Source organism: Lepisosteus platostomus, chromosome 9 (assembly GCF_059453375.1).
Source record: "Lepisosteus platostomus isolate fLepPlt1 chromosome 9, fLepPlt1.hap1, whole genome shotgun sequence".
NCBI lineage: Eukaryota > Metazoa > Chordata > Actinopteri > Semionotiformes > Lepisosteidae > Lepisosteus > Lepisosteus platostomus.
This window is the reverse complement of record NC_142619.1, coordinates 2,123,733-2,150,420: the sequence shown is the minus strand read 5'-3', so window position 1 is coordinate 2,150,420 and position 26,688 is coordinate 2,123,733. Positions and strand designations below refer to the sequence as shown.

At 55.3% G+C, this 26,688-nt stretch overlaps 1 protein-coding gene and 2 long non-coding RNA genes across 6 annotated transcripts; 1 reads left to right on the top strand and 2 right to left on the bottom strand.

Moving 5' to 3' along the window:
* Positions 1 to 141: 141 nt before the first annotated feature.
* Positions 142 to 22,573, top strand: gys1 (glycogen synthase 1 (muscle)). Of its 3 annotated transcripts, none has more exons than XM_088646278.1 (16): positions 142 to 282; positions 5,104 to 5,227; positions 5,982 to 6,163; positions 8,554 to 8,745; positions 10,151 to 10,336; positions 10,672 to 10,816; positions 11,546 to 11,663; positions 12,549 to 12,669; positions 14,228 to 14,334; positions 14,710 to 14,769; positions 15,613 to 15,805; positions 18,639 to 18,765; positions 20,035 to 20,130; positions 20,274 to 20,437; positions 21,180 to 21,260; positions 22,082 to 22,573. In XM_088646278.1, the coding sequence occupies exons 2-16, from the start codon at positions 5,110 to 5,112 to the stop codon at positions 22,343 to 22,345; spliced, it is 2,154 nt and encodes a 717-aa protein (XP_088502404.1). In that variant the 5' UTR covers positions 142 to 282; positions 5,104 to 5,109; the 3' UTR covers positions 22,346 to 22,573. The 3 variants fall into 3 exon arrangements, with proteins under 3 accessions (XP_088502404.1, XP_088502405.1, XP_088502402.1); XM_088646279.1 differs by having other exon boundaries at positions 240 to 359; XM_088646276.1 differs by lacking the exon at positions 142 to 282 and adding an exon at positions 289 to 433.
* On the bottom strand, positions 15,095 to 15,355 carry LOC148654348 (uncharacterized). Its single transcript, XR_015941358.1, has 2 exons — positions 15,249 to 15,355; positions 15,095 to 15,216 (listed from the first exon to the last, which is right to left on the bottom strand). It is a non-coding gene; the product is annotated as an uncharacterized LOC148654348 (long non-coding RNA).
* Positions 22,574 to 22,901: 328 nt separating the features above from the next.
* Positions 22,902 to 26,383, bottom strand: LOC148654346 (uncharacterized). 2 transcript variants are annotated; one of them, XR_015941353.1, is made up of 3 exons: positions 26,217 to 26,383; positions 23,215 to 23,685; positions 22,902 to 23,044 (listed from the first exon to the last, which is right to left on the bottom strand). It is a non-coding gene; the product is annotated as an uncharacterized LOC148654346 (long non-coding RNA). The 2 variants fall into 2 exon arrangements; XR_015941352.1 differs by having other exon boundaries at positions 22,902 to 22,945; positions 23,121 to 23,685; positions 26,217 to 26,378.
* Between the last annotated feature and the right edge of the window lie 305 nt (positions 26,384 to 26,688).

The window sequence follows — 26,688 nt, the reverse complement described above, 5'->3', positions numbered from 1 at the left end:
GGCTCTCCCGGAGGGGGGGCGTGTCTTGTGTGGCGAAGAGCTAATGCGGAAGGGGGTGTTGCCGACTCGTCCTGGCCACGCCCAGTGGGGGGGGGAGGGGCCTCGGCTGCGTGCCTACCGTTGTCCCGCAACGTCACTCAGATTGACTGACGTCCGGAAGGCCAATAGGAGCCCCGGACGCGAGCGAGGCCCCCGCCCCCTCGCCTCTCCTCAGTTTCCCAGAATGGACTGGTTGCAACAGATGAAACGGTTCTGATTGCTCGGACCTCTAACGCAACGGAGGTAAGTTTGAAGCAAGAGCTTCGACCCCCCCGCCTGTCGCTGCCTGACCTTCCTGGTGTCGAAGCGCTTGCGGCTGTGTGAGTGATTTTCGGGGCGAGCTGGGGTCTGTGTTCCCCAGTGGCTGCGCGCGGAAGGAGACAGGCAGGGAGAGGTGTGTGTGTTTCGTTGCCTTGGTTTCTCCTGATCCGGGGGTCCGTCTGCATGGGGCCCGAGTGGCGAGCGTGCCTGCGGGGGGCTTCCGGACTCTGGGGCCGAGTCATAGCGAGCGTACTCGCGGATTTCCGGCGGGCTCGGTCCTGATGCGGCGCGGTGGAGACTCGCATCTCCTGTCTCTCCGTCCTGCTGGAGCTCATGACCTTGTGTCAGGGCTGTGTGTGGCACTGCTCTGTGCCTGCAGCGTGCGGGGCTGTGTGTATCACTGCTCTGTGCCTGCAGTGTGAAGGGCTGTGTGTGTCACTGCTCTGTGTCTGCAGTGTGTAGGGCTGTGTGTATCACTGCTCTGTGTCAGCAGTGTGTAGGGCTATGTGTATCACTGGTCTATGTCTGCAGTGTGTCCACAGTGTCACTGCTCTGTGTCAGCAGTGTGTAGGGCTGTGTGTGTGTCACTGCTCTGTGTCAGCAGTGTGTAGGGCTGTGTGTTTCACTGCTCTGTGCCTGCAGTGTGTGGGGCTGTGTGTATCACTGCTCTGTGTCAGCAGTGTGTAGGGCTGTGTGTATCACTGCTCTGTGTCTGCAGTGTGTAGGGCTGTGTGTATCACTGCTCTGTGCCTGCAGTGTGTAAGGCTGTGTGTATCACTGCTCTGTGCCTGCAGTGTGTGGGGCTGTGTGTATCACTGCTCTGTGCCAGCAGTGTGTAGGGCTATGTGTATCACTGCTCTGTGCCTGCAGTGTGTAAGGCTATGTGTATCACTGCTCTGTGCCTGCAGTGTGTAAGGCTGTGTGTATCACTGCTCTGTGCCTGCAGTGTGTGGGGCTGTGTGTATCACTGCTCTGTGTCAGCAGTGTGTAGGGCTGTGTGTATCACTGCTCTGTGCCTGCAGTGTGTAGGGCTGTGTGTATCACTGCTCTGTGCCTGCAGTGTGTAGGGCTGTGTGTATCACTGCTCTGTGTCAGCAGTGTGTAGGGCTGTGTGTATCACTGCTCTGTGTCTGCAGTGTGTGGGGCTGTGTGTATCACTGCTCTGTGTCAGCAGTGTGTAGGGCTGTGTGTATCACTGCTCTGTGTCAGCAGTGTGTCCACAGTGTCACTGCTCTGTGTCAGCAGTGTGTAGGGCTGTGTGTATCACTGCTCTGTGTCAGCAGTGTGTAGGGCTGTGTGTGTCACTGCTCTGTGTCTGCAGTGTGTCCACAGTGTCACTGCTCTGTGTCAGCAGTGTGTAGGGCTGTGTGTATCACTGCTCTGTGTCAGCAGTGTGTCCACAGTGTCACTGCTCTGTGTCAGCAGTGTGTAGGGCTGTGTGTATCACTGCTCTGTGTCAGCAGTGTGTAGGGCTGTGTGTGTCACTGCTCTGTGTCTGCAGTGTGTCCACAGTGTCACTGCTCTGTGCCTGCAGTGTGTAAGGCTATGTGTATCACTGCTCTGTGCCTGCAGTGTGTAGGGCTGTGTGTATCACTGCTCTGTGCCTGCAGTGTGTGGGGCTGTGTGTGTCACTGCTCTGTGTCAGCAGTGTGTAGGGCTGTGTGTCACTGCTCTGTGTCAGCAGTGTGTAGGGCTGTGTGTATCACTGCTCTGTGTCTGCAGTGTGTGGGGCTGTGTGTATCACTGCTCTGTGTCAGCAGTGTGTAGGGCTGTGTGTATCACTGCTCTGTGTCAGCAGTGTGTCCACAGTGTCACTGCTCTGTGTCAGCAGTGTGTAGGGCTGTGTGTATCACTGCTCTGTGCCTGCAGTGTGTAGGGCTGTGTGTGTCACTGCTCTGTGTCTGCAGTGTGTCCACAGTGTCACTGCTCTGTGTCAGCAGTGTGTAGGGCTGTGTGTGTCACTGCTCTGTGCCTGCAGTGTGTAGGGCTGTGTGTCACTGCTCTGTGCCTGCAGTGTGTGGGGCTGTGTGTGTCACTGCTCTGTGTCAGCAGTGTGTAGGGCTGTGTGTGTCACTGCTCTGTGCCTGCAGTGTGTAGGGCTGTGTGTATCACTGCTCTGTGTCAGCAGTGTGTGGGGCTGTGTGTATCACTGCTCTGTGTCTGCAGTGTGTAGGGCTGTGTGTGTCACTGCTCTGTGCCTGCAGTGTGTGGGGCTGTGTGTATCACTGCTCTGTGTCAGCAGTGTGTGGGGCTGTGTGTGTCACTGCTCTGTGTCTGCAGTGTGTGGGGCTGTGTGTGTCACTGCTCTGTGTCTGCAGTGTGTGGGGCTGTGTGTATCACTGCTCTGTGCCAGCAGTGTGTAGGGCTGTGTGTATCACTGCTCTGTGTCTGCAGTGTGTAGGGCTATGTGTATCACTGCTCTGTGTCAGCAGTGTGTGGGGCTGTGTGTATCACTGCTCTGTGCCAGCAGTGTGTAGGGCTGTGTGTATCACTGCTCTGTGTCAGCAGTGTGTGGGGCTGTGTGTGTCACTGCTCTGTGTCAGCAGTGTGTCCACAGTGTCACTGCTCTGTGTCAGCAGTGTGTAGGGCTGTGTGTGTCACTGCTCTGTGTCAGCAGTGTGTAGGGCTGTGTGTGTCACTGCTCTGTGCCTGCAGTGTGTGGGGCTGTGTGTATCACTGCTCTGTGTCTGCAGTGTGTAGGGCTGTGTGTGTCACTGCTCTGTGTCAGCAGTGTGTAGGGCTGTGTGTCACTGCTCTGTGTCAGCAGTGTGTAGGGCTGTGTGTGTCACTGCTCTGTGCCTGCAGTGTGTAGGGCTGTGTGTATCACTGCTCTGTGTCAGCAGTGTGTGGGGCTGTGTGTGTCACTGCTCTGTGTCTGCAGTGTGTAGGGCTGTGTGTGTCACTGCTCTGTGTCTGCAGTGTGTAGGGCTGTGTGTGTCACTGCTCTGTGTCAGCAGTGTGTAGGGCTGTGTGTCACTGCTCTGTGCCTGCAGTGTGTAGGGCTGTGTGTGTCACTGCTCTGTGTCTGCAGTGTGTGGGGCTGTGTGTGTGTCACTGCTCTGTGTCAGCAGTGTGTAGGGCTGTGTGTGTCACTGCTCTGTGCCTGCAGTGTGTAGGGCTGTGTGTGTCACTGCTCTGTGTCTGCAGTGTTCAGGGCTGTGTGTATCACTGCTCTGTGTCTGCAGTGTTCAGGGCTGTGTGTATCACTGCTCTGTGCCTGCAGTGTGTGGGGCTGTGTGTATCACTGCTCTGTGTCAGCAGTGTGTAGGGCTGTGTGTGTCACTGCTCTGTGTCTGCAGTGTGTGGGGCTGTGTGTATCACTGCTCTGTGTCAGCAGTGTGTAGGGCTGTGTGTATCACTGCTCTGTGTCAGCAGTGTGTGGGGCTGTGTGTGTCACTGCTCTGTGCCTGCAGTGTGTGGGGCTGTGTGTGTCACTGCTCTGTGCCTGCAGCGTGCGGGGCTGTGTGTATCACTGCTCTGTGTCAGCAGTGTGCAGGGCTGTGTGTATCACTGCTCTGTGCCTGCAGTGCTGGAGTATGGCAGCAGCAGCAGCAGCAGCAGGAACAGAGAGCTGGCTGTGTGTGGTGTCAGTGTCAGTGTGACTTCCTCTGTGGTCTCATCAGTCGTGTGTAGCTGCACGTCTCTCTGTCCCCCTCTCTCCTGTCAGACTCCCACACTGCTCCTCTTCGCCTTTCCCTGCAGCTGGGCCTGTTCGAAATCAGGACTTGAAGACAAGTGACTGAGAGGACAGGAGACACAGGGAGAGAGAGAGGAGATCACAGAATCCCTCAGTAATAAACACACAACAGGACAGAAGACACAGTGAGAGAGAGGAGATCACAGAGAGTCCCTCAGTGATAAACACACACAACAGGACAGGAGACACAGTGAGAGAGAGGAGATCACAGAGAGTCCCTCAGTGATAAACACACACAACAGGACAGGAGACACAGTGAGAGAGAGATCACAGAGAGTCCCTCAGTGATAGACACACACAACAGGACAGGAGACACAGTGAGAGAGAGGAGATCACAGAGAATCCCTCAGTGATAAACACACACAACAGGACAGGAGACACAGTGAGAGAGAGGAGATCACAGAGAATCCCTCAGTAATAAACACACACAACAGGACAGGAGACACAGTGAGAGAGAGGAGATCACAGAGAATCCCTCAGTAATAAACACACACAACAGGACAGGAGACACAGTGAGAGAGAGGAGATCACAGAGAATCCCTCAGTAATAAACACACAACAGGACAGAAGACACAGTGAGAGAGAGGAGATCACAGAGAGTCCCTCAGTGATAAACACACAACAGGACAGGAGACACAGTGAGAGAGAGGAGATCACAGAGAATCCCTCAGTAATAAACACACACAAGAGGACAGGAGACACAGGGAGAGAGAGGAGATCACAGAGACTCCCTCAGTAATAAACACACAACAGGACAGGAGACACAGTGAGAGAGAGGAGATCACAGAGAATCCCTCAGTAATAAACACACACAAGAGGACAGGAGACACAGGGAGAGAGAGGGGAACATTTTCCACCTCTTCCTTCCTGACCCTTAGTAATTGAAGGAGCCCAGGTGCACTGCAGCTAGTGGCTCATGTTGTTTCAGTTGGTGATGGATTGAAGAGGGCTGGCCGTGGGCATGTATTATTCAGAGAGGAGCTGGTGAATTATACATGCCCTGGCTCGGTCAGGACCCCGGACGAGGACCCCGCGGGTGTCCGGCGCCTGCCTGCCTGCCTGCCTGCCGTTCCCCGCCCGCTCAGGGTCTCTCTGTGTCCCCCCAGGCCAGGATGCCGCTGACCCGCAGTCTGTCGGTCACCTCCTTGTTTGGGGTGGACGAGTGGGACGAGGAGTTCGACCAGGAGAACGCTGTGCTCTTCGAGATCGCCTGGGAGGTGGCCAATAAGGGTCTGTGTGCCTGTCTTTGTCGTGCCTGTCTGTCAGTGTCCAGTCGTGTCCTGTATGTCCCTGTCTCTGTTCAGCCCCTTCAATCCTCAGTCTCCCCCTTGTGTCTCTTTCTCTGGGTGTGTGTGACCCACTGTCTCTCTCGCAGGGTGTCAACCCCCATCTCTCTCTCTCTCTGTGTGACTCCCCTGTCTCTCTGTGTGAACCCCCTGTCTGTCTCTCTCTCTCTCTGTGTGACCCCCTTGTCTCTCCTCTCTCTCTCTCTGTGTGACCCCCCTGTCTCTCCTCTCTCTCTCTCTGTGTGACCCCCCTGTCTCTCCTCTCTCTCTCTCTCTGTGTGACCCCCCTGTCTGTCTCTCTCTCTCTGTGTGACCCCCCTGTCTGTCTCTCTCTCTCTGTGTGACCCCCCTGTCTGTCTCTCTCTCTCTCTCTGTGTGACCCCCCTGTCTCTCCTCTCTCTCTCTGTGTGTCCCCCCTGTCTCTCCTCTCTCTCTCTCTCTCTCTCTCTCTCTCTGTGTGTCCCCCCTGTCTCTCTCTCTCTCTCTCTCTCTCTCTCTCTCTCTCTCTCTGTGTGTCCCCCCTGTCTCTCCTCTCTCTCTCTCTGTGTGTCCCCCCTGTCTCTCCTCTCTCTCTCTCTCTCTCTGTGTGACCCCCTTGTCTCTCCTCTCTCTCTCTCTCTCTCTGACCCCCCTGTCTCTCCTCTCTCTCTCTGTGTGTGACCCCCCTGTCTCTCTGTGACCCCCTGTCTCTCTCCCAGTGGGCGGGATCTACACGGTGATCCAGACGAAGGCGCGCCTCACAGCCGAGGAGTGGGGGGAGAGCTACTTCCTGGTGGGGCCCTACTTCGAGCACAGCGTGCGCACGCAGGTGGAGCTGATCGAGCCGCCCACTGCGGCGCTGCGGCGCACCCTGGACAAGATGAACTCCCAGGGCTGCAAGGTCAGTGGGCCCGGGTTCGAGCAGTAGGGGTGTCAGCGGTGTGGAGCAGAGCTCTGGGCTCTGGGCTCTGCGCTCTGGGCTCTGGGCCCGGGTTCGAGCAGCAGGGGTGTCAGCGGTGTGGAGCAGAGCTCTGGGCTCTGGGCTCTGGGCTCGGGTTCGAGCAGCAGGGGTGTCAGCGGTGTGGAGCAGAGCTCTGGGCTCTGGACTCTGGGCCCGGGTTCGAGCAGCAGGGGTGTCAGCGGTGTGGAGCAGAGCTCTGGGCTCTAGGCCCGGGTTCGAGCAGCAGGGGTGTCAGCGGTGTGGAGCAGAGCTCTGGGCTCTGGGCTCTGGGCTCTGGGCTCTGGGCCCGGGTTCGAGCAGCAGGGGTGTCAGCGGTGTGGAGCAGAGCTCTGGGCTCTGGGCCCGGGTTCGAGCAGCAGGGGTGTCAGCGGTGTGGAGCAGAGCTCTGGGCTCTGGGCCCGGGTTCGAGCAGCAGGGGTGTCAGCGGTGTGGAGCAGAGCTCTGGGCTCGGGTTCGAGCAACAGGTGTGTCACAGCTGAGTCAGACAGACCCCCGGATATCGATGACGAGGCCGGACTGGGGTCCCAGGTGGGAGGACTGCTCACCCCTGTGGAAGAGAGGCTGGTGCAGTTCCCCCGCTGTGCCTGACTGAGGCGAGGGGGCGCTGTGGAGCAGGGACCCCCACCCCCCTCCTGGGCAGGAAGGCTGGGTGCTGGAATGCTCTCTGCAAAGGTTACTGTGCTATATTAGCTCAGTGACAGAGCTGCTGGGTCACTGTGAGACACAGACAGCTGCACGCGCAGGGTATCGATGTCACCTCTGCCCCTCGTGACTCTGCTCCTGCCCCCTTCGTCTCCTTCCCTGCTTCTCGGCAGAGTTTGTGTGAAGTCGTGTTTATGTCCAGCATGAATCTGCCTCCCCCTGTCAAGACGCAAGTGGCACATCAATGGCACAGTGTTCATGTACTGGAGTGTCCAGTCAGTGTGTCTGTATTAACCCCCCTCTCTCTCTCAGTGCAGTGTTAATGTACTGGAGTGTCCAGTCAGTGTGTCTGTATGAACCCCTCTCTCTCTCAGTGCAGTGTTAATGTACTGGAGTGTCCAGTCAGTGTGTCTGTATGAACCCCTCTCTCTCTCTCAGTGCAGTGTTAATGTACTGGAGTGTCCAGTCAGTGTGTCTGTATGAACCCCTCTCTCTCTCAGTGCAGTGTTAATGTACTGGAGTGTCCAGTCAGTGTGTGTGTATTAACCCCCCTCTCTCTCAGTGCAGTGTTAATGTACTGGAGTGTCCAGTCAGTGTGTCTGTATGAACCCCTCTCTCTCTCAGTGCAGTGTTAATGTACTGGAGTGTCCAGTCAGTGTGTCTGTATGAACCCCTCTCTCTCTCAGTGCAGTGTTAATGTACTGGAGTGTCCAGTCAGTGTGTCTGTATTAACCCCTCTCTCTCTCAGTGCAGTGTTAATGTACTGGAGTGTCCAGTCAGTGTGTCTGTATGAACCCCTCTCTCTCTCAGTGCAGTGTTAATGTACTGGAGTGTCCAGTCAGTGTGTCTGTATTAACCCCTCTCTCTCAGTGCAGTGTTAATGTACTGGAGTGTCCAGTCAGTGTGTCTGTATGAACCCCTCTCTCTCTCTCAGTGCAGTGTTAATGTACTGGAGTGTCCAGTCAGTGTGTGTGTATTAACCCCTCTCTCTCTCAGTGCAGTGTTAATGTACTGGAGTGTCCACTCAGTGTGTCTGTATTAACCCCTCTCTCTCTATCAGTGCAGTGTTAATGTACTGGAGTGTCCAGTCAGTGTGTCTGTATGAACCCCTCTCTCTCTCAGTGCAGTGTTAATGTACTGGAGTGTCCAGTCAGTGTGTCTGTATGAACCCCTCTCTATCTCAGTGCAGTGTTAATGTACTGGAGTGTCCAGTCAGTGTGTCTGTATGAACCCCTCTCTCTCTCAGTGCAGTGTTAATGTACTGGAGTGTCCAGTCAGTGTGTCTGTATTAACCCCTCTCTCTCAGTGCAGTGTTAATGTACTGGAGTGTCCAGTCAGTGTGTCTGTATGAACCCCTCTCTCTCTCTCAGTGCAGTGTTAATGTACTGGAGTGTCCAGTCAGTGTGTGTGTATTAACCCCTCTCTCTCTCAGTGCAGTGTTAATGTACTGGAGTGTCCACTCAGTGTGTCTGTATTAACCCCTCTCTCTCTATCAGTGCAGTGTTAATGTACTGGAGTGTCCAGTCAGTGTGTCTGTATGAACCCCTCTCTCTCTCAGTGCAGTGTTAATGTACTGGAGTGTCCAGTCAGTGTGTCTGTATGAACCCCTCTCTATCTCAGTGCAGTGTTAATGTACTGGAGTGTCCAGTCAGTGTGTCTGTATGAACCCCTGTACCCCTGTTCTTCAGGTGTATTTCGGCCGATGGCTGATTGAGGGGAGCCCCTATGTGATCCTGATTGATGTGGCCTTCACTGCCTGGTCGCTGGACCGCTGGAAGAAGGAGCTGTGGGAGACCTGCAATATCGGGGTCCCCTGGTTCGATCGTGACGCCAACGACGCTGTGCTCTTCGGGTTCCTCACCGCCTGGCTGCTGGGGGAGGTGGGAGACTTGGCCAGGAATTCCAGTCAGGCGCTCCCTGGACTCCCGGAAATCTCCAGTCTGGGTCCCGGTCTCGGTTAGCTCAGATGATGCGGTGGAAATGAGGCAGGGGGTCTGGGGCACGTTCATCACGAAAGTGACCCGACTGAAACTGAGAGTGATGGAGAGAGGAGGGAGGAAGACGTGTAGTGAGGAGTAACGAGAGAAGCAGAGGCTGGTTTTTAGTGAATTATACACGGGCACGATCAGGACGCCTGTGGGTCCTGCGCCTGGGTTCTCTGAGAGTTGCTGATGCCCTGTACTGATCTACAGTATGTGTAGTAGGCTCTCTTAGACTCTCTCTGTGTCTTTACTCTCCCCTGTGTCTGTATGAACTTCCCTCTCCCTCTATTAACCCCCCACCCTCTCTGTGTGTGTATATGCCCCTCTGTGTCATTATTAGCCCCTCTCTCTCTCCGTCATTATTAACCCCTCTCTCTGTCTGTGTGTGTATATGCCCCTCTCTGGGTCATTAGTAACCCCCCGCCCTCTCTGTGTCATTAGTAACCCCCCTCTCTCTCTGTCATTATTAACCCCTCTCTCTGTCTGTGTGTGTATATGCCCCTCTCTGGGTCATTATTAACCCCCCGCCCTCTCTGTGTCATTAGTAATCCCCCCCTCTCTGTCATTATTAACCCCTCTCCCTCTTTCTCTGTGTGTTAAGCCCCCTCTCTCTCTGTCATTATTAACCCCTCTCCCTCTTTCTCTGTGGATTAACCCCTCTCTCTCTCTGTCATTATTAACCCCCCTCTCTCTCTCTCTGTATTAACCCCTCTGCCTCTCTCTGTCATTATTAACCCCTCTCCCCCTCTCTCTCTGTCATTATTAACCCCTCTCTCTCTGTGTATGAACCCCTCTCTCTCTCTGTGTATGAACCCCTCTGCCTCTCTCTGTCATTATTAACCCCTCTCTCTCTCTGTCATTATTAACCCCTCTCCCTCTCTCTCCCTGTCATTATTAACCCCTCTCTTTCTCTGTGTATGAACCCCTCTCTCTCTCTGTGTATTAACCCCTCTCCCTCTCTCTCTCTGTCATTATTAACCCCTCTCTCTCTCTGTGTATGAACCCCTCTCTCTCTCTGTGTATGAACCCCTCTGCCTCTCTCTGTCATTATTAACCCCTCTCCCTCTCTCTCTCTCTGTCATTATTAACCCCTCTCTCTCTCTGTGTATGAACCCCTCTCTCTCTCTGTGTATGAACCCCTCTGCCTCTCTCTGTCATTATTAACCCCTCTCCCTCTCTCTCTCTCTGTCATTATTAACCCCTCTCTCTCTCTGTGTATTAACCCCTCTCCGTCTCTCTCTCTGTCATTATTAACCCCTCTCTCTCTCTGTGTATGACCCCCCTCTCTCTCGTTCTCTCTCAGTTTGCTGCCCAGTGCGAAGAGACCCCCCACATCGTTGCCCACTTCCACGAGTGGCTGGCGGGCGTTGGGCTCGTCCTCTCTCGAAAGCGCAAGCTGCCCGTGGCCACCATCTTCACCACCCACGCCACGCTGCTGGGCCGGTACCTCTGCGCTGGCAATGTGGACTTCTACAACAACCTCAACACCGTGCGTCCCTCTCTCAGGGCAGTGTTCATGTACTGGAGTGTCCAGTCAGTGTGTCTGTATGAACCCCTCTCTCTCTCAGTGCAGTGTTAATGTACTGGAGTGTCCAGTCAGTGTGTGTGTATGAACCCCTCTCTCTCTCAGTGCAGTGTTCATGTACTGGAGTGTCCAGTCAGTGTGTCTGTATTAACCCCTCTCTCTCTCAGTGCAGTGTTAATGTACTGGAGTGTCCAGTCAGTGTGTCTGTATTAACCCCTCTCTCTCTCAGTGCAGTGTTAATGTACTGGAGTGTCCAGTCAGTGTGTCTGTATGAACCCCTCTCTCTCTCTGTCCCTCAGTTCAATGTGGACAAGGAGGCTGGGGACAGACAGATCTATCACCGATACTGTATAGAGAGGGCAGCTGTGCACTGTGCTCACGTCTTCACCACCGTCTCCCAGATCACAGCCATCGAGGCGGAGAACCTGCTGAAGAGGAAACCAGGTGAGTGAGAGAGATTCCCACACCTGCCAGACAGTGAGCCTGTCTCTCAATAATAATAATACAGTGTGTGATCTCCTGTCCCAGCCTGAGGAACAGACAGGGAGCCTGTCTCTCAATAATAATAATACAGTGTGTGATCTCCTGTCCCAGCCTGAGGAACAGACAGTGAGCCTGTCTCTCAATAATAATAATACAGTGTGTGATCTCCTGTCACAGCCTGAGGAACAGACAGTGAGCCTGTCTCTCAATAATAATAATACAGTGTGTGATCTCCTGTCCCAGCCTGAGGAACAGACAGTGAGCCTGTCTCTCAATAATAATAATACAGTGTGTGATCTCCTGTCCCAGCCTGAGGAACAGACAGGGAGCCTGTCTCTCAATAATAATAATACAGTGTGTGATCTCCTGTCCCAGCCTGAGGAACAGACAGTGAGCCTGTCTCTCAATAATAATAATACAGTGTGTGATCTCCTGTCCCAGCCTGAGGAACAGACAGTGAGCCTGTCTCTCAGTAATAATAATACAGTGTGTGATCTCCTGTCCCAGCCTGAGGAACAGACAGTGAGCCTGTCTCTCAGTAATAATAATACAGTGTGTGATCTCCTGTCCCAGCCTGAGGAACAGACAGTGAGCCTGTCTCTCAGTAATGCTCCTTGTGTCTGTATGTTAATGTCCCTGAGACCCCCCCCCACGCGCCCGGTGTTCAGTCTGAGCTCTCTCACTCCGCAGACATCGTGACCCCCAACGGCCTCAACGTCAAGAAGTTCTCGGCGGTGCACGAGTTCCAGAACCTGCACGCCCAGAGCAAGGCCCGCATCCAGGAGTTCATCCGGGGGCACTTCTACGGGTCCGTGAGTGACCGGTGCCCGGTCCATCACCCCGCCCCGCACGCACGCACACACCGCCGCTGAGCGGGGTCCTTATCCGCACCGCCCCTGTTCCCCTCCCCCCCCACCAGGGGGTGCCCTCCCGCCGGCCCGAGCCACGCTGGGTGTTGGGGTGAGAGTCTTGGGTGCGAGAGGTCACGCCTGGGGTCACGACAGGGCTGCTCTCAGTGGGGTTGTGTCCCTGTGTGTGATTGTGTGTGGGTGTGATGGGGCCCTCGTCTGTGTCCCTGTGTGTGATTGTGACCTCATGCGTGCCTGTGTGTAATTTTGTGTGATAGTATCCTCGTGTGTGTGTGTCTGTATGTGATTGTGTCCTCGTGTTTGTCTGTCTGTGCTTTTGTGTGATTGTGTCCTCGTCTTTTTGTGTGCCTTTATGTGCTTGTGTCTGTCTGTGCTTTTGTGTGGTTGTGTCCTTGTGTGTGTGTGTGCCTTTATGTGCTTGTGTCTGTGCTTTTGTGTGATTGTGTCCTCGTGTGTTTGTGTGACTTTATGTGCTTGTGTCTGTGCTTTTGTGTGATTGTGCCCTCGTGTGTTTCCCTGTCTGTTCTTATGTGTGCTTGTGTCCTCGTGTGTGTCTGTGTGTGCTTTTGTGGGATTGTTTCCTCGTGTGTCTGTATGCGATTGTGTGCTTGTGTCCCTATGTGTGTCTGTGTGAGTGCATGTTTCTGCGTGCTTGTGTGTGCGTGCATGTAAGAAGCTTGTTGTGTGTCTCCATCAGCAGCAGACTGACCTCTACAGTTGTGGGGGTGTCAAGTCTCCTGTCAGAGAGATCAGTGCTGATCTGGAGACGGCAGGTTATACTTGTGTTGGTGCCTGAGTGAAGAAAACCCGTTGTGTCTCCTCAGACACCTGGACTTCAACCTGGACAAGACTCTGTTCCTCTTCATTGCCGGACGTTATGAATTCTCCAATAAAGGAGCTGATATTTTCCTGGAGGCCCTGGCCAGACTGAATTACTTACTGAGGGTGTGTACTCGTTTATCCCGAGCTCGCTGTGCTGTCCCGCTGTCCTGTCCCGCTGTCCTGTCCCGCTGTCCTGTCCCGCTGTCCTGTCCCGCTGTGCTGCTCAGAGATCACTGGAGATCACTGTGCTAATATACATTGAGCTTGATGTACGTTTATGTGCTGCAGTGTGCAGTGTCTGAAGGGCTGTGTGCTCTGTGCTGCAGTGTCTGAAGGGCTGTGTGCTCTGTGCTGCAGTGTCTGAAGGGTTGTGTGCTCTGTGCTGCGCTCTGCAGTGTCTGAAGGGTTGTGTGCTCTGTGCTGCAGTGCCTGAAGGGCTGTGTGCTCTGTGCTGCAGTGTGCAGTGTCTGAAGGGCTGTGTGCTCTGTGCTGCAGTGTCTGAAGGGCTGTGTGCTCTGTGCTGCAGTGTCTGAAGGGTTGTGTGCTCTGTGCTGCAGTGTGCAGTGTCTGAAGGGCTGTATGCTCTGTGCTGCACTGTACAGTGTCTGAAGGTCTGTGTGCTCTGTGCTGCGCTGTGCAGTGTCTGAAGGGCTGTGTGCTCTGTGCTGCAGTGTGCAGTGTCTGAAGGGCTGTGTGCTCTGTGCTGCAGTGTGCAGTGTCTGAAGGGCTGTGTGCTCTGTGCTGCACTGTGCAATGTCTGAAGGGCTGTGTGCTCTGTGCTGCGCTCTGCAGTGTCTTAAGGGCTGTGTGCTCTGTGCTGCGCTCTGCAGTGTCTGAAGGGCTGTGTGCTCTCTGCTGCAGTGTCTGAAGGGCTGTGTGCTCTGTGATGCGCTGTACAGTGTCTGAAGGGCTGTGTGCTCTCTGCTGCAGTGTCTGAAGGGCTGTGTGCTCTGTGATGCGCTGTACAGTGTCTGAAGGGCTGTGTGCTCTGTGCTGCGCTGTACAGTGTCTGAAGGGCTGTGTGCTCTGTGCTGCAGTGTGCAGTGTCTGAAGGGCTGTGTGCTCTGTGCTGCAGTGTGCAGTGTCTGAAGGGCTGTGTGCTCTGTGCTGCAGTGTGCAGTGTCTGAAGGGTTGTGTGCTCTGTGCTGCAGTGCCTGAAGGGCTGTGTGCTCTGTGCTGCAGTGTGCAGTGTCTGAAGGGCTGTGTGCTCTGTGCTGCGCTCTGCAGTGTCTGAAGGGCTGTGTGCTCTGTGCTGCGCTGTACAGTGTCTGAAGGGCTGTGTGCTCTGTGCTGCGCTGTACAGTGTCTGAAGGGCTGTGTGCTCTGTGCTGCAGTGTCTGAAGGGCTGTGTGCTCTGTGCTGCAGTGTGCAGTGTCTGAAGGGCTGTGTGCTCTCTGCTGCAGTGTCTGAAGGGCTGTGTGCTCTGTGCTGCAGTGCCTGAAGGGTTGTGTGCTCTGTGCTGCGCTGTGCAGTGTCTGAAGGGCTGTGTGCTCTGTGCTGCAGTGTGCAGTGTCTGAAGGGCTGTGTGCTCTGTGCTGCAGCGTCTGAAGGGCTGTGTGCTCTGTGCTGCGCTGTGCAGTGTCTGAAGGGCTGTGTGCTCTGTGCTGCAGCGTCTGAAGGACTGTGTGCTCTGTGCTGCGCTGTGCAGTGTGTGATCCAGTGTCCTGTCCCCTCTCCGCAGGTCAATCACAGCGAGGTGACTGTCATCGCCTTCTTCATCATGCCAGCCCGGACAAACAACTTCAACGTGGAGACGCTGAAGGGGCAGGCTGTCCGCAAGCAGCTCTGGTACTCTGTCCCTCTGTCCCTCTGTCCGTGCGACAGTCTGCACTATCTCTGTGTACCATTGGCCATTGCCTGAACACTTTTTAACATTTTAACACCTGGTTGTTTGTGTTCTGGCCAGTTTCCGCAGATTCACAGAGTCCTGCGTGTGCGTGTGGTCTGTGCAGAGCCCCACGTGCGTGTGTGCGTGCGCGTGTGCGTGTCACTGTGCAGAGTCCCGCGGGTGGGTGTGGTCTGTGCAGAGTCCCGCGGGTGGGTGTGTGGTCTGTGCAGAGTCCCGCGGGTGGGTTTGGTCTGTGCAGGGTCCTGTGTGTCACTGTGCTGTGTTCCACCCAGCGTGTCCTGTCCACTGAGAGTGGGATCTCTCTCCCCCTGCAGGGACACTGCCAACACGGTGAAGGAGAAGTTTGGGAAGAAGCTCTACGAGTCCCTGCTGGTGTGAGTACTGCTCTCCTGCAGGCTGACGGGGAGAGACAGCGACGACGAAGGGCTCTCGGTGTGATACACTGAGGGAAATCTGTCTCTCTGTCCCTACCTGTCTCACTCTCTCTCTGTCTGTCTCTCTGTCCCTGCCTGTCTCTCTCTCTCTCTCCTGGTTTCTACTCTCTCTGTCTGTCTCTCTGTCCCTGCCTGTCTCTCTCTCTCTCTCTCTCCTGGTTTCTACTCTCTCTCTGTCTGTCTCTCTGTCCCTGCCTGTCTCTCTCTCTCTCCTGGTTTCTACTCTCTCTCTGTCTGTCTCTCTGTCCCTGCCTGTCTCCCTCTCTCTCTCCTGGTTTCTACTCTCTCTCGTCTGTCTCTCTGTCCCTGCCTGTCCATTTCTCCTGGTTTCTACTCTCTCTCTGTCTCTCTGTCTCTCTGTCTCTCTGTCTCTCTGTCTCTCTGTCTCTCTGTCTCTCTGTCTCTCTGTCTCAGAATACTTCAGTTGGCCTGAGAGATGATTCCAGTGCTGCCAAAGCAATACAAGTCAATAACAGCCAGTTGCTTTCCTGACACATTCAGAAAGGTCTGAACATGGCAGCTACGACTCGCGTGGTCTGGGCAGCAGGAGGCAAGATGGAGGGTCTTGTCTGAACTACATTCCCCAGAAGTCTGTGCGGGGAGTAACCTGTGTCCCCTGTCCAACTGGAGAAACACAATTGGCTGGGTGACGGTTGAATCCAGTTAGCGGAGGCGTTGATCTGTATCTGATTTCTAGGGATGAAGGCGGTGGTGTGGCAGTGCGTTGTGGTTCTGTAACTCTCTCGGTGAAGTGTCGATCCCCGTCTTGTCCCCCTCTCTCAGGGGACAGCTCCCAGACGTGTCGAAGATGCTGGATAAGGAGGACTTCACCATGATGAAGAGGGCCATCTTCGGCACACAGAGGCAGTGCCAGCCCCCCATCTGCACCCACAACATGCTGGACGACTCCACCGACCCCATCCTCACCTCCATCCGCAGAATAGGGCTGTTCAACAACTCCTCGGACAGAGTCAAGGTGCAGGGGGAGAGAGACAGGACGGCTCTCTAGTGTTTCAGCACTGCTCTGTACAGGACAGCTCTCTCTAGTGTTTCAGCACCAGACTGTACAGGACAGCTCTCTCTAGTGTTTCAGCACCAGACTGTACAGGACAGCTCCCTCTAGTGTTTCAGCACCAGACTGTACAGGACAGCTCTCTCTAGTGTTTCAGCACTGCTCTGTACAGGACAGCTCTCTCTAGTGTTTCAGCACCAGACTGTACTGGACAGCTCTCTCTAGTGTCTCAGCACTGCTCTGTACAGGACAGCTCTCTCTAGTGTTTCAGCACCAGACTGTACAGGACAGCTCTCTCTAGTGTTTCAGCACCAGACTGTACAGGACAGCTCTCTAGTGTCTCAGCACTGCTCTGTACAGGACAGCTCTCTCTAGTGTTTCAGCACTGCTCTGTACAGGACAGCTCTCTCTAGTGTTTCAGCACCAGACTGTACAGGACAGCTCTCTCTAGTGTTTCAGCACCAGACTGTACAGGACAGCTCCCTCTAGTGTTTCAGCACTGCTCTGTACAGGACAGCTCTCTCTAGTGTTTCAGCACTGCTCTGTACAGGACAGCTCTCTCTAGTGTTTCAGCACCAGACTGTACAGGACAGCTCTCTCTAGTGTTTCAGCACTGCTCTGTACAGGACAGCTCTCTCTAGTGTTTCAGCACCAGACTGTACAGGACAGCTCTCTCTAGTGTTTCAGCACTGCTCTGTACAGGACAGCTCTCTCTAGTGTTTCAGCACCAGTCTGTACAGGACAGCTCCCTCTAGTGTTTCAGCACTGCTCTGTACAGGACAGCTCTCTCTAGTGTTTCAGCACCAGACTGTACAGGACAGCTCTCTCTAGTGTTTCAGCACTGCTCTGTACAGGACAGCTCTCTCTAGTGTTTCAGCACCAGACTGTACAGGACAGCTCCCTCTAGTGTTTCAGCACCAGTCTGTACAGGACAGCTCTCTCTAGTGTTTCAGCACTGCTCTGTACAGGACAGCTCTCTCTAGTGTTTCAGCACCAGACTGTACAGGACAGCTCTCTTTAGTGTTTCAGCACCAGACTGTACAGGACAGCTCTCTCTGGTGTTTCAGCACTGCTCTGTACAGGACAGCTCCCTCTAGTGTTTCAGCACCAGTCTGTACAGGACAGCTCTCTCTAGTGTTTCAGCACCAGACTGTACAGGACGGCTCTCTCTAGTGTTTCAGCACTGCTCTGTACAGGACAGCTCCCTCTAGTGTTTCAGCACTGCTCTGTACAGGACAGCTCTCTCTAGTGTTTCAGCACCAGACTATACAGGACAGCTCTCTCTAGTGTTTCAGCACTGCTCTGTACAGGACAGCTCTCTCTAGTGTTTCAGCACTGCTCTGTACAGGACAGCTCTCTCTAGTGTTTCAGCACCAGACTGTACAGGACAGCTCTCTCTAGTGTTTCAGCACTGCTCTGTATAGGACAGCTCCCTCTAGTGTTTCAGCACTGCTCTGTACAGGACAGCTCTCTCTAGTGTTTCAGCACCAGACTGTACAGGACAGCTCTCTCTAGTGTTTCAGCACTGCTCTGTACAGGACAGCTCTCTCTAGTGTTTCAGCACCAGTCTGTACAGGACAGCTCTCTCTAGTGTTTCAGCACCAGACTGTACAGGACAGCTCTCTCTAGTGTTTCAGCACTGCTCTGTACAGGACAGCTCTCTCTAGTGTTTCAGCACCAGTCTGTACAGGACAGCTCTCTCTAGTGTTTCAGCACCAGACTGTACAGGACAGCTCTCTCTAGTGTTTCAGCACTGCTCTGTACAGGACAGCTCTCTCTAGTGTTTCAGCACCAGACTGTACAGGACAGCTCTCTCTGGTGTTTCAGCACCAGACTGTACAGGACAGCTCTCTCTGGTGTTTCAGCACCAGACTGTACTGGACAGCTCTCTCTAGTGTTTCAGCACTGCTCTGTACAGGACAGCTCTCTCTAGTGTTTCAGCACTGCTCTGTACAGGACAGCTCTCTCTGGTGTTTCAGCACCAGACTGTACAGGACAGCTCTCTCTGGTGTTTCAGCACCAGACTGTACAGGACAGCTCTCTCTAGTGTTTCAGCACTGCTCTGTACAGGACAACTCCCTCTAGTGTTTCAGCACCAGTCTGTACAGGACGGCTCTCTAGTGTTTCAGCACTGCTCTGTACAGGACAACTCCCTCTAGTGTTTCAGCACCAGTCTGTACAGGACAGCTCCCTCTAGTGTTTCAGCACCAGACTGTACAGGACAGCTCCCTCTAGTGTTTCAGCACTGCTCTGTACAGGACAGCTCCCTCTAGTGTTTCACCACCACGCTGTACAGGACAGCTCTCTCTAGTGTTTCAGCACTGCTCTGTACAGGACAGCTCCCTCTAGTGTTTCAGCACCAGACTGTACAGGACAGCTCCCTATAGTGTTTCAGCACCAGACTGTACAGGACAGCTCCCTCTACTGTTTCAGCACTGCTCTGTACAGGACAGCTCTCTCTAGTGTTTCAGCACCAGACTGTACAGGACAGCTCTCTCTAGTGTTTCAGCACCAGTCTGTACTGGACAGCTCTCTCTAGTGTTTCAGCACTGCTCTGTACAGGACAGCTCCCTCTAGTGTTTCAGCACCAGACTGTACAGGACAGCTCCCTCTAGTGTTTCAGCACTGCTCTGTACAGGACAGCTCTCTCTAGTGTTTCAGTGTCAGACTGTACTGGACAGCTCTCTCTAGTGATTCTTCCTGACATCCTTTTTTCAATTGATAGTTCTGTCTTCTGATATCTCCATTTCCTTTTCTTTCTCATTTCTCTTTCTGACTTTATCCTTTTCTCTCTCAGGTGATCTTCCACCCTGAGTTCCTGTCTTCCACTTCTCCTCTTCTCCCTATGGATTATGAGGAGTTTGTGAGGGGGTGTCACTTGGGTGTCTTCCCCTCATACTATGAACCATGGGGATACACACCAGGTACCTGTCTGTTCAGCGCTGTGTTAACTGTATTAACCACTCTCTCTCTCAGTGCAGTGTTAATGTACTGGAGTGTCCAGTCAGTGTGTCTGTATTAACCCCTCTCTCTCCCTCAGTGCAGTGTTAATGTACTGGAGTGTCCAGTCAGTGTGTCTGTATGAACCCCTCTCTCTCAGTGCAGTGTTAATGTACTGGAGTGTCCAGTCAGTGTGTCTGTATGAACCCCTCTCTCTCAGTGCAGTGTTAATGTACTGGAGTGTCCAGTCAGTGTGTCTGTATTAACCCCCCTCTCTCTCAGTGCAGTGTTAATGTACTGGAGTGTCCAGTCAGTGTGTCTGTATTAACCTCTCTCTCTCAGTGCAGTGTTAATGTACTGGAGTGTCCAGTCAGTGTGTCTGTATTAACCCCCCTCTCTCTCAGTGCAGTGTTAATGTACTGGAGTGTCCAGTCAGTGTGTCTGTATTAACCCCCCTCTCTCTCAGTGCAGTGTTAATGTACTGGAGTGTCCAGTCAGTGTGTCTGTATTAACCTCTCTCTCTCAGTGCAGTGTTAATGTACTGGAGTGTCCAGTCAGTGTGTCTGTATGAACCCCTCTCTCTCAGTGCAGTGTTAATGTACTGGAGTGTCCAGTCAGTGTGTCTGTATGAACCCCTCTCTCTCTCAGTGCAGTGTTAATGTACTGGAGTGTCCAGTCAGTGTGTCTGTATGAACCCCTCTCTCTCAGTGCAGTGTTAATGTACTGGAGTGTCCAGTCAGTGTGTCTGTATTAACCCCCCTCTCTCTCAGTGCAGTGTTAATGTACTGGAGTGTCCAGTCAGTGTGTCTGTATTAACCTCTCTCTCTCAGTGCAGTGTTAATGTACTGGAGTGTCCAGTCAGTGTGTCTGTATGAACCCCTCTCTCTCAGTGCAGTGTTAATGTACTGGAGTGTCCAGTCAGTGTGTCTGTATGAACCCCTCTCTCTCTCAGTGCAGTGTTAATGTACTGGAGTGTCCAGTCAGTGTGTCTGTATTAACCCCCCTCTCTCTCAGTGCAGTGTTAATGTACTGGAGTGTCCAGTCAGTGTGTCTGTATTAACCTCTCTCTCTCAGTGCAGTGTTAATGTACTGGAGTGTCCAGTCAGTGTGTCTGTATGAACCCCTCTCTCTCAGTGCAGTGTTAATGTACTGGAGTGTCCAGTCAGTGTGTCTGTATGAACCCCTCTCTCTCTCAGTGCAGTGTTAATGTACTGGAGTGTCCAGTCAGTGAATATATTAACCTCTCTCTCCAGCTGAGTGTACTGTAATGGGGATCCCCAGTGTCTCCACCAATCTGTCCGGTTTTGGCTGCTTTATGGAAGAACACATTGCAGACCCGTCTGCGTACGGTGAGTCTCCCCCTGTAGTTTTCTCCCTCCGTTATTCCTGAACTTCTGCTCTCCTTTGCCGTCTTCAGATGCCTGTCTGTTTGATTCAGGCTTGTTGCTGGCCAGCCCAGCTCTCCGCCTGCTGACACTGCCCTCTTCCTCAGGTATCTACATCCTGGACCGGCGGTTCAGAGGGGTGGATGAGTCCTGTAACCAGCTGACCTCCTTCCTCTACTCCTTCTGTCAGCAGAGCCGCAGACAGAGGATCATTCAGAGGAACCGGACCGAGAGGCTTAGTGACCTCCTGGACTGGAGATACCTGGGGAGGGTGAGAGGAGGGGACAGGGAAAGGGCAGACAGACTGTGTGACCTCTAGTGTTTCAGCACTGCTCTGTACAGGACAGCTCCCTCTAGTGTTTCAGCACTGCTCTGTACAGGACAGCTCTCTCTAGTGTTTCAGCACCAGTCTGTACAGGACAGCTCCCTCTAGTGTTTCAGCACCAGACTGTACAGGACAGCTCTCTCTAGTGTTTCAGCACCAGACTGTACAGGACAGCTCTCTCTAGTGTTTCAGCACTGCTCTGTACAGGACAGCTCTCTCTAGTGTTTCAGAACTGCTCTGTACAGGACAGCTCTCTCTAGTGTTTCAGCACTGCTCTGTACAGGACAGCTCTCTCTAGTGTTTCAGCACCAGACTGTACAGGACAGCTCTCTCTAGTGTCTCAGCACTGCTCTGTACAGGACAGCTCTCTCTAGTGTTTCAGCACTGCTCTGTACAGGACAGCTCTCTCTAGTGTTTCAGCACCAGTCTGTACAGGACAGCTCTCTCTAGTGTTTCAGCACTGCTCTGTACAGGACAGCTCTCTCTAGTGTTTCAGCACCAGACTGTACAGGACAGCTCTCTCTAGTGTTTCAGCACTGCTCTGTACAGGACAGCTCTCTATAGTGTTTCAGCACCAGACTGTACAGGACAGCTCCCTCTAGTCTTTCAGCACTAGTCTGTACAGCTCCCTGTAGGGCTTTAGTATTTGTTTTACAGTAACAGAATCATTTATTTCTCTCTTTTTCAGTATTATATTTCAGCTCGTCACATGGCCCTGGCAAAGTCCTTCCCTGAGATTTACAGTTATGAGCCTCATGAACCCAATACTGTGAGTCTGTCTTTCAGTTGTGAATCTGTCTCCTTGTGAGCCCTCCTGTCTGATCTGGGCTCTTGTGTGAGGGTGTTGTCTCCGTGTCTGTCTCTGGGGCTGTTTGTGTGTTTGGGGGTGCCCAGTGTCTCTGGGGGTCAGTGTGTGTGACTGGGGGTGCCCTGTGTCTCTGGGGGTCAGTCTGTGTGACTGGGGGTGCCCTGTGTCTCTTGGGCTCAGTGTGTGTGTTTGGGGGTTCAGTCTCTCCGATTGGGGGGTGCCCTGTGTCTCTGGGGCTCAGTCTCTCTGATTGGGGGTGCCCTGTGTCTCTCGGGGTCAGTGTGTGTTTGGGGGTGCCCTGTGTCTCTGGGAGTCAATCTCTGTGACTGGGGGTGCCCTGTGTCTCTGGGGGTCAGTGTCTGTTTGGGGGTGTCCTGTGTCTCTGGGAGTCAATCTCTCTGATTGGGGGTGCCCTGTGTCTCTTGGGGTCAGTGTCTGTTTGGGGGTGCCCTGTGTCTCTGGGGGTCAGTGTGTGTTTGGGGGTACCCTGTGTCTCTGGGAGTCAATCTCTGTGACTGGGGGTGCCCTGTGTCTCTGGGGCTCAGTCTGTGTGTTTGGGGGTGCCCTGTGTCTCTGTGGCTCAGTCTTTCTGTTTGGGGGTGCCCTGTGTCTCTGGGGCTCAGTCTGTGTGTTTGGGGGTGCCCTGTGTCTCCGGGGCTCACTGTGTGTTTGGGGGTGCCCTGTGTCTCCGGGGCTCACTGTGTGTTTGGGGGTGCCCTGTGTCTCCGGGGCTCAGTGTGTGTTTGGGGGGTGTCTGATGAGTGCTCCCCCCTGTCTCTCAGGCGCAGGGCTTCAGGTACCCCCGCCCTGCCTCGGTGCCCCCCTCCCCGTCGCTGTCCCGCCACTCCTCGCCCCACCACAGCGAGACGGAGGAGGAGGAGGAGGACGAGCGCTACGACGAAGACCTGGAGGCGGAGAAGGACCGGAAGAACATCCGGCCGCCGGCCTCGCTGTCCGTGCGCCCCCGGCTGGGCCCCCCCGACGGCAACTCGCACCCCAGCACCGCCAGCTCCCCCACCAGCTCGCTGTCCAGCGAGAGGAACTAGCGGCCCCCCCGCGGCCCCCCCCAGCGCTTCAGAGCACTCCCCCCAGCCCGCGCTCCACTCTCCGGCCCCCTGAGCACAGCCACAGCGCCGCCCTGCTGGCCAGAGTGCACCTGCCCACAGAGCGCGCACACACACACACACACACACACACACACTCTCTCACAGCGCCGCCCTGCTGGCCAGAGTGCACCTGCCCACAGAGCGCACACACACACACACACACACACACACACACACTCTCTCACAGCGCCGCCCTGCTGGCCAGAGTGCACCTGCCCACAGAGCGCACACACACACACACACACTCTCACAGCGCCGCCCTGCTGGTAGAGTGCTTCTGTTCATAGAGCACACACACACACACACACACACACACACACACACACTCTCTCACAGCGCCGCCCTGCTGGCCAAAGTGCACCTGCCCACAGAGCGCACACACACACACACACACACACACACACACACACACACACACACACACACACACACTCTCTCTCACAGCGCCGCCCTGCTGGCCAGAGTGCACCTGCCCACAGAGCGCACACACACACACACACACACACACACACACACGCGCTCACAGCGCCGCCCTGCTGGCTAGAGTGCACCTGCCCACAGAGCGCGCACACACACACACACACACACACACACACACACACACACACACACAGCGCCGCCCTGCTGGCTAGAGTGCACCTGCCCACAGAGCGCACACACACACACACACACGCACACACACGCACACACACGCTCACAGCACCGCCCTGCTGGCTAGAGTGCTTCTGTTCACAGAGCACGAACACACACACACACACACACACACACACACACACACACACAGCGCCGCCCTGCTGGCCAGAGTCCACGCCCTCCCCTCTGTCTCGGGGGAGTGTTGTGAAACTGGGCGAAGGCGTTTTTTAAGGCGATTTCAATGTTTTTAACGTTGGGACTGCTGGTGTCCGTGGAGAGAGAGAGAGAGAGAGGGAGAGATCACCCCCGAACACACCCCCCCCCCCCCCCAGACCAGCCAGGCCAGTTTCCCTCCCAGTCTGCCTCAGGGCCCCGGTGTGGTCCCAGCAGTTTGTGTGTGCTTGCCAGCCGTGTTCATGATAAAATCCTTCTTGAGAAACAATAAAGGTGTGGAATTTGAGCGAGACAGTGCCCTGTATCGACTTACTGGAGACCGGTGTCGCCCCGGACAGGGGCAGGAGAGACTCAGTACTCCTGTCGCCCGCCGGGGGGCGGCACCAGCCTCTCCCGCGGTGGGGAAGCGCTCTTCAGGTGTGTGTCTGTTCCATCGCAGCTCTCCGTTCCTGATGGTGTCACTATCTGAAGAACTGACACACGTAGAAAGCAGGCTTCAAACCGAGAGCAAACTAAGCCTCTCCTGTACACAGAGGGGGGCGGGGGTGGGGAACAAGCTGCCCTGGCTTCTCTCCAGACACAGCTGGGTGAGCTCCTCCAGTCAGGACAGGAGGCTCTTCTGTACACAGAGGGGGGCGGGGGTGGGAAACAAGCTGCCCAGCCCTGTTGTGAGAGCTGATACCCTGGCTTCTCTCCAGACACAGCTGGGTGAGCTCCTCCAGTCAGGACAGGAGGCTCTTCTGTACACAGAGGGTGGTGGGGGTGGGGAACAAGCTGCCCAGCCCTGTGGTTGAATCCGATACCCTGGCTTCTCTCCAGACACAGCTGGGTGAGCTCCTCCAGTCAGGACAGGGGGCTCTACTGTACACAGAGGGGGGTGGGGGTGGGGAACAAGCTGCCCAGCCCTGTGGTTGAAGCCGATACCCTGGCTTCTCTCCAGACACAGCTGGGTGAGCTCCTCCAGTCAGGACAGGAGGCTCTACTGTACACAGAGGGGGGTGGGGGTGGGGAACAAGCTGCCCAGCCAGGTTGTTGCAGCTGATGTCGCCACCCCCTGCGCAGAAGCCCTGCAGGGCCCCAGGTGTCCCCGTCCGTCCGGACCGCAGACGAGGGGGCGATGGTAAGAAACGCCCCTGGGCCCCCGGTCTGTGACACAGCCCCAGGGTCAAAGGTGAGAGACGCCTTCCAGCCACTGTGCTCCAGAGAACAACAGCTGCCGTCCCGAGACAGGAGGGGGAGAGAGAGGAGGGGGAGAGAGAGGAGGGTGAGAGAGAGGAGGGTGCTGGCGGGGGAGAGAGAGGAGAGTAAGAGAGAGGAGGGGGAGAGAGAGGAGGGTGAGAGCGAGGAGGGGGAGAGAGAGGAGGGGGAGAGAGAGGAGGGGGAGAGAGAGGAGGGGGAAAGAGAGGAGGGGGAGAGAGAGGAGGGGGAGAGAGAGGAGAGTAAGAGAGAGGAGGCTGAGAGAGAGGAGGGTGCTGATAGGCTGAGAGAGAGGAGGCTGAGAGAGAGGAGGGGGAGAGAGAGGAGGCTGAGAGAGGAGGGGGAGAGAGAGGAGGGTGAGAGAGAGGAGGGTGCTGGCGGGGGAGAGAGAGGAGAGTAAGAGAGAGGAGGGGGAGAGAGAGGAGGGTGAGAGCGAGGAGGGTGAGAGCGAGGAGGGGGAGAGAGAGGAGGGTGCTGGCGGGGGAGAGAGAGGAGAGTAAGAGAGAGGAGGCTGAGAGAGAGGAGGGGGAGAGAGAGGAGGGGGAGAGAGAGGAGAGTAAGAGAGAGGAGGCTGAGAGAGAGGAGGGTGCTGATAGGGGGAGAGAGGAGGAGGAGGAGAGAGAGGAGGGGGAGAGAGAGGAGGGTGCTGGCGGGGGAGAGAGAGGAGGGGGAGAGAGAGGAGGGTGCTGGCGGGGGAGAGAGAGGAGAGTAAGAGAGAGGAGGCTGAGAGAGAGGAGGGGGAGAGAGAGGAGGGGGAGAGAGAGGAGGGGGAGAGAGAGGAGGGGGAAAGAGAGGAGGGGGAGAGAGAGGAGGGGGAGAGAGAGGAGAGTAAGAGAGAGGAGGCTGAGAGAGAGGAGGGTGCTGATAGGGTGAGAGAGAGGAGGCTGAGAGAGAGGAGGGGGAGAGAGAGGAGGCTGAGAGAGGAGGGTGAGAGAGAGGAGGGTGCTGGCGGGGGAGAGAGAGGAGAGTAAGAGAGAGGAGGGGGAGAGAGAGGAGGGTGAGAGCGAGGAGGGTGAGAGCGAGGAGGGGGAGAGAGAGGAGGGTGCTGGCGGGGGAGAGAGAGGAGAGTAAGAGAGAGGAGGCTGAGAGAGAGGAGGGGGAGAGAGAGGAGGGGGAGAGAGAGGAGAGTAAGAGAGAGGAGGCTGAGAGAGAGGAGGGTGCTGATAGGGGGAGAGAGGAGGAGGAGGAGAGAGAGGAGGGGGAGAGAGAGGAGGGTGCTGGCGGGGGAGAGAGAGGAGGGGGAGAGAGAGGAGGGTGCTGGCGGGGGAGAGAGAGGAGAGTAAGAGAGAGGAGGCTGAGAGAGAGGAGGGGGAGAGAGAGGAGGGTGCTGGCGGGGGAGAGAGAGGAGAGTAAGAGAGAGGAGGCTGAGAGAGAGGAGGGTGCTGATAGGGGGAGAGAGAGGAGGGGGAGAGAGAGGAGGGTGCTGGCGGGGGAGAGAGAGGAGAGTAAGAGAGAGGAGGCTGAGAGAGAGGAGGGTGCTGGCGGGGGAGAGAGAGGAGGGGGAGAGAGAGGAGGGTGCGTGCAGGTGAGGCCGTTAGACACTTCTTCTGCTTCTTCTGAGCCCGAGACATGAAGCGTGCGACAGCAGGGGCTCTGCCCTCTGCCCTCTGCCCTCTGCCCTCTGCCCTCTGCCCTGGCTGCTGTCACGGCTCCGCCCACACCGCCCCCATGTAGTTCTGCGGGCCGTCCAGCAGAGGGAGGCAGAGAGCGAGGCTCCGGGGCAGAACAGCAGGACTGGCGGGGGTCCGGAGATGTTGCCTCTGTCACTTATTCACTCAAATAAGAAGAGGAGAAGAGAAGTTCTTACCATTATACAGCCCCTGTCTGGACCCTCCACTCCGAGCTCTTCCCAGGTCAGGGGGAATCCCACTACCCCCACCAGTGTGCAGCCCCACCTGGATGATGCTCCAGTCCTCTCCCACACACCAGCTCTCAGTGGGGAGGAGAGCAGAGGGATGGAGCCAGTTCAGAGAGGGGGGGTATTAGGAGGCCATGAGGGGTAAAGGCCAGGGGGGAAATTTGGCCAGGACACTGGGGTGATTAATCTGTGGTGTCAGCTACTGAGGCTGTTCTCCTCCTGCCTGTACGCACCCCAGTTTCCTCTCTCACACAGGAGCCCCAGTTTGTGTGTGAGTCTGTGGACGTGTATTATTATTATTATTATAATAATAATAATAATAATAATAATAATCCCTCACACTTCTATAGCGCCTGTCTGGACCCTCCAACTCCACTCAGAGCGCTGTACAGCTCCTGGGGATCCCCTGCACCCCCACCTG

What these genes read in the sequence shown, in the direction of transcription:
- gys1 (XM_088646278.1), top strand. Translation starts at nt 5,110, where the DNA reads ATGCCGCTGACCCGCAGTCTGTCGGTCACCTCCTTGTTTGGGGTGGAC. An exon ending in GCTGTCCGCAAGCAGCTCTG is followed by an intron (nt 14,335 to 14,709) that starts GTACTCTGTCCC and finishes CTCCCCCTGCAG; the next exon opens with GGACACTGCCAACACGGTGA. An exon ending in CTCTACGAGTCCCTGCTGGT is followed by an intron (nt 14,770 to 15,612) that starts GTGAGTACTGCT and finishes CCCCTCTCTCAG; the next exon opens with GGGACAGCTCCCAGACGTGT.